Source organism: Psammomys obesus, unplaced genomic scaffold (assembly GCF_907164565.1).
Source record: "Psammomys obesus unplaced genomic scaffold, mPsaObe1.curated_primary_1811, whole genome shotgun sequence".
NCBI classification, from domain to species: domain Eukaryota; kingdom Metazoa; phylum Chordata; class Mammalia; order Rodentia; family Muridae; genus Psammomys; species Psammomys obesus.
Genome location: NW_026596345.1, coordinates 357,258 through 363,666, shown reverse-complemented (window position 1 = coordinate 363,666; position 6,409 = coordinate 357,258). Strand labels below are relative to the sequence as shown.

At 39.4% G+C, this 6,409-nt stretch overlaps 1 protein-coding gene across 1 annotated transcript; it reads left to right on the top strand.

Moving 5' to 3' along the window:
- The first annotated feature begins 977 nt into the window (after positions 1–977).
- On the top strand, positions 978–1,877 carry LOC129669131 (probable G-protein coupled receptor 141). The gene has a single exon (XM_055597228.1). The coding sequence runs from the start codon at positions 978–980 to the stop codon at positions 1,875–1,877; it is 900 nt and encodes a 299-aa protein (XP_055453203.1).
- The last annotated feature ends 4,532 nt before the right edge of the window (positions 1,878–6,409 follow it).

Here is a 6,409-nt window from a genome sequence, read left to right as displayed (position 1 = left end):
CAGAGGTCATGAGAAATTGTCATCATTTAAAATAGTGGGGTATTCATTAAACACATTTACACAGTAACAGTTTCAAATATCCTATTTATCTATCATGACACTTAGAGTAGAAGTTAAAACCTAAAATTTCCTCTTATGGCTTAATATTAAAAATCATGATTTTTTTTTTTAGTTATAAAGTTGTCTGAAGCAATCTAGTCCACTGAATGTCTAAGTAACTATTCACTGCAGCCAGCACAGCCTTCCTCCCTCCACACCGGGATCCACTGAAACCTCAGTGGCTCATGCCTCTCCTCAGCCCCTAAACACAGAACTGCACTGCTTGGACTTGCTGGATGGCTGAAAGCTACCCGACAGTGTACCTGTGCTTCATGCTCCCACGCTTGAAAAATACCAACCAAGCAAACCATCCTCCAATAGCAAAACCTAACAAACCATTGCATGAAAGCTCCCAGGTTTAATCGGAAAGCGGTCCAGGGATGAGCATGTGCTAGGGAGCTATTTTGCTCAGAAACTGCTCCCAGAAAATAATCTCAAATGTCACCTGATGCACCTTCCTAGTTGACCTCCACATCGTTGGGCACATGTATGAGTATACATGCACACAAGTGTGAGTACCCATGGTTGGGGCTAAGTATTACCTCTGATGTAGACATTTCTCTCTCATGATACTTGTCCTGATAGGTGTACACGAGTGTATCTGTTTGTAGAACACCTAGGCACGGAGCCCTGAGCTTTACATCCAAATAGACACAACTTTGTTATTTAATTTCAATCACTCTTCTCTCTGGTATGCTTGAATTACTGAATGGAATCTCCAACAGTACTTCTTTTGTATGACTTCAAGGTTTTTAAAGTATCCTCGGGGATTGAAAAGTTCAGTATTTGTACATGACTGCATCGTTTCAGTACGTCAATCATAATTTTGTAAAACTCTTGATTTGGCAGTTTATGATCTGATTTCTTCACGAGAAGCCATGGACTCAATGAATGTAACCACTGTGTCAAATGGCTCACGCGTGGTGATGCCTCCTGCAGAACAGTTCTGCGACGCCTACTGCAGGGCCATTCTGACAACAGCCTACAGTGTGGTTCTATTCGGAGGCACTGCGGGAGCAGTTCTGATGTCACACATGATGTTCAAAAGAAAGAGCCACTCAGCGATCGCCACGATCATCATTAATATCATTGTGCTGCACTCCTTCCTCCTCCTCAGCCTGCCATTCCGCCTCAGCTACTACCTCTCAGCAGTCTGGAAGCTTGGGTCTTTTACCTGCCGAGTGGTTAGTGGCGTCATTTATGGTCATATGTACCTTACCTTTGTTTTCTATGTGGCCATTGTCATACTTCGGTTGCTCATCTATTTTAGGAAGCTCCAAACGCAGCAGTTACAAAAGTTCCATGCTGTGGTTCTAAGTGTTCTTATTTGGATGGCAGGAAGCCTCATCTTTTTGCCAATATTTTTTTTACAATATGGCACAGATCCAATTTACACAGAACAACAGCGATGCTTCGAGTTTCATAGATCTCTCAACTGCAGGGAAATCATCATCATAAACTACTCCATAATTGTCATCATGATGACAACAGTTCTGGTCCTCTTTCTGATACAGCTGCCTGTCATTCTTCGTTTGATAAAAGCCTATTGGCCTGATATGAGGGCCCATCAAGAGTACAGAGCCCAAATCAAGAGTTTCTTCTTCTTGTTAGTCATAGTTGTCTGCTTTATACCCCACCATGCATTCAGGGTGTACTTTATTCAAAATTATCCAGAGCAAGAAAATTCTAAGTTAATACTTTACAATGAAATCTGTGTTGCTTTAACGGCCTTCTGCTGCCTGGATATGTTATGTTTCATAGGTGGTGTCATCCATTAGACATGCTTTTCCATGCTTTCCTCTGTGTGTGTGTGTGTGTGTGTGTGTGTGTGTGTGTGTGTGATTGATTTATAGAATGTCATGATGATGTCGATTTAATAGATGAAGCTGTTATCATCTTAAATTTTTTTATAGCTCTCTGCTCCTGAACATCAAATTTTTGTTTTCGCTTAGCCAAAATTGTTTTCCTACAAAAACTTAATTAATCCTAGTCATTTATTATTTTTTCTATTTTGAGAATGCTTACAGGCTTCAAATGTATACCAGAATATGTTATATTTCTTGGCTTATAGTAACCAATTACAGCGTTCCTTCTTTTCTCCATTTCACTTAGTATGCACTTCAGCCAAGTACATCTATTGGTTCTTGCTATATTTCTGAGGCATTTAGTCTACAAAGTTTTGCTCTGAATATGTTTGTCTCTCCAATTTCTGTCTACCAGGACCTAGAGAACCTATTGATAGGGACTCTGCAGATAAACAGGGCTCTAAAATAGCCATAATTTATTCAACTTAACATTTCCTGCTGCTATTGGCATTGGGAGGAGAGCATTAGCTTGAACAGAGTGGTCAGGAGAGAGTCAGAGGAAACTCTTCCAAGACACTGGGCATTGATATGCTTCATTCTCATCAAGACACAGCAGGACTTGCAAGCCAGAAGTTACCTTCCAATCTCCCTTCAATACAATAGCAGTAAAATACATTGTAAAACATCAAAAACTGGACTTAGGCTAAGCTTGCCAACAGATCTTTGGGCACAAGCCTTTGAGGCCATAGAACTCTTTTTGTGATTTTTCCAAGACATCCTATGCTTTCAAGGACAATCTTATAATTAAAATGAGCACCTGTGTCTGTCACAGTCAACAAAAACAATCAAGATAACTAACTTGGTTTCTGTTTATATGATATAAAAATTGACATATGCTTTGCTCATAATAATGCATCCTTGAATAATGTATTTGATTAATACCGTAGTCAAACAATACTCTAGCGGCTAGTAGGTGAGCACAATTAATACCAATAAATTTTGGAGTCATGTGGAGACCTAGCAGGGAGGGGTGGTGGAGATCTAACTGTATTTAGTAATCACTATATGTGGAGTCAGATATTTGCAGTTCTTTCCATGGATCCTGTGACAAAAAAGTGCTAAACATGAAGGACTCCTTAGTTCCCTGCTTCCACAATTCAGTGACACCCTGTACAATGTACTTTAAAGACTGATCTTTTGCTAATGCTTTGATAATGGAGTATACCCTGGAAAGGCTAACGTATTAAAATTTGGTCCCTATGTTGCGTTCTGGAAACTTTGGGAGGCAAGACCGACCCAAGAGGAAACAGGTCAATGGTTCTTCCTCTCATTTTCTGCTTTCTGTTTCCCATAGAGGAAGAAAGTTCCTTCTTTGCCACATACCCCCTTATGGTGTTGATATTTTACTCAAACTCATGGTATCAAATGCGAGTTAAAGTAAACCCTCCTTTAAGCTGTTCTGTTAGTGACTTGGTTACAAGACTCTAAAGTGATTCATAAAAATAAAGTTGTTACTAGAGAAAACTCTTTGTTTCTTGGAGCTTTGGAATTGAATTGTGGGAATAATTTGGAATTGGGAAATGTAGGTTCTAGAGGCTCTGAGATGCTAAATGCAATCTTTAATAGCTGGATGCAATGGGAGCGCAGAACAACTAATGTTGATAGAGATACTGAGTTTTGCGAACAGACTTATGAAGTTTCAAATGACACTAGGAACTCCCTGGGAACTGCACCCAATGCCATCTATGCTCGTTATGAAAAAGCCTATAATTTGTCTGTATCCTGAAATTATGTGTCAGATTGTTTAAATATGATAGATTAATAAACTTGGTGAGTGAAATGTCAACACAGTATAGAATTCAGGCAATGGCAACTTTTTTTTTCTTCTGAATCCTTTTAGCCAGTTTAGAGTGAATATTGGTTTTGCAAGCCTCCACAGGACAAGAGTTATTGGCATGACTCTACCAAGATTCCAAAGGAAGGTCTGGGAGTCCAGTCAATTTGTGACAGGTCAGATTGCCTACAAGATGCTGCAAAATCAAGTCTGTGCTCCCTGGAGACCTCAGGATATTAGAGATCCCAGGAATGTTGAATGTGTGTTCAGAAAAGCTGGAAGCAACAAGAGGAGCAAAACATGAGGAAAGCTATGTGGTGTGTCAGATGTGCGATAGTCTAGGAGGATACACTGAAGAGTCGAAGGCAAGAGGATCACAAGTTCAAGGTCAGATTGGCCTACTCCTTTAAAAGGGCTGGAAAAATGGCTGAGCAGGTAAAGATGCTGCTACAAAGCCTGAGCATATGAGCTTGAACCTCAGAACATACATGTTAGTGTACCTCCTTCCCATACATGCACACACACACTGCATACATACACATACACACACCCCATGCACTACCCACCACATACACTATGCACCACACACACACACAAACATAAACATTCCACACTACACACACACACCATATATCACACACTGTACATACGTATACACATGCATAAACACACACACACCACGCTACATCTACACTCTAAACTACACACAACACACTACACCACACAACAAACACCACGAAACTAAAAACTAAGTGAAAAAAAAACATAACAGTCAATGGGGGTTTCTCCTATAAGGCCATGGGCAGAGGACTGCTCAAGCCTTTGGAGATTAGAACATGTCACCAAGTGCCCAGGGTACTTGAAATGGAATATAGAATTTAATGCTTGTTCTACTGGGATTTAGTTTTACTCGGGCCTATCCTCCTTGCTGTCACCCCATTTATTTATTTATTTTTGAAGTGGATTATTATTTATTCTATGCCAACCAATGTACCTTCAGGAATGTAACTTTAAAAAAATTCAACAGAAGCTCACAGCTGAAAGTATAAATCTCAGAAGAGATGTTAAATGTATAACTTAGAATGTTTAAAATTTGACTTAATTAATTAATTTCTGGTGTGTGTGTGTGTGTGTGTGTGTGTGTGTGTGAATGTTTGAGTACTTTTACCACATGTAGAAATCATTTTTCTCCTTCTACTGTGTGGGTTCCAGGAATCTAACTCAGGTCATCAGATCTCAAATGCCTTTACCCATAGAGCCATCTAGCCAGCCTTTAGCCTGAGATTTTGAACATTGTTGGAACTATGAAGACTTTGAGGCCTCTTGAAGATGAGTAGAATATAATTTTCATTGTGACAGGGACAAAAAAACTTTTGAGGGATATGAAAAACATGGTTTAGATATGAAGATTCCCCTTTAGAAGCTTATGAACTAAAACCTTGGCCTCCACTTGGAGAGATTCTGGAAGCTTGGAGCAGTCGAACTAAGCAGGAGGAAATAGGCTACTGAGTGTGTTTTCTTGAGGGTGTAGCGCCTCTTCCCCTACCCCACCAAGAAGGGAAGACACATCCTTGATGTATGCTCCTGCCCCCATGTGTTCTTCCCAAGTATGTTGAGCCAAGAACTTCTCTGGATCTGAGAACCAAAAATACACCTTCCCCCGCTTCGGTTATTGTATTAGGTATTGGTCACAGTGATACAAAAACAATGTCAATACAGGAGCCAAATTTCCACATGATGGTAATCCATGTAGAAATATACTTCAGAGACTTGAAATCTTATTGAACAACGCTTACCTCATGCTTTATTATTAATAATCAAGATATACATAAATACTCATTTTTGCCCATAAAACTTGTAATTATTCATACTACAATTATTAATTACACTTCAAAACATTACAGTCCAAATGTTGTATTATTTTGTTACAAAACAAGATTAGAATCAGTGTGCTTAAATTAAACTTAATTACTCTTTTTTAAGTTGATATGTCTTAACAACTAGTCCCTTCACAAGGTTGAGATTGATTTAGATGGTATTCAACTGACTAGTGCATTAACTTCCATTCCTTTTAAATATGATTGACAGCCTCTAAGAGCAATGCTAATGATTGCTGCCTACAAATATTCTCATCTCTGCACAAGCTCTTCCACCTCCTCTATCGACTTGCAAATAGAGGACATTTTGAAGAGGTGTCACTTGGCTAATGGAAAGTTGCTTCTCTTTTGGATTGGCTTTTTCCAGAAAAACCTGAATCATGACATAAGCCTGTGGGAAAGCCCATATGGCCAAGAACTGAGGCTTCTTAGCAGCCCTGTGAGTGAGCCTGGTTATGAGTCCTTTTTCATTAAACAATGAAATAACTGCCTTCTAGGCCGGCACACTTATTGTTGTTTCATGAGAGACTCCAAGACAGAACCACTCAGTTAAGCCACTTCTAGATTCCAGTATGGAACTGTAAGTGATTCATTTGAACATTGTGTCTTAGATGATGTAGACTGTTTTAAAACAAATTAATCACATGTACAAAATTCTTCCATGTAAGGCACGACATCTGAATTTTACGACCCACTTGCTAGTCTCTACTGTTCCAGTTGCTGGTAATAACAAACAAGCATTGCTTAAGACTATGTCTGTTACTACATCAGAGGCTTGCATGATAGTGTGTAAA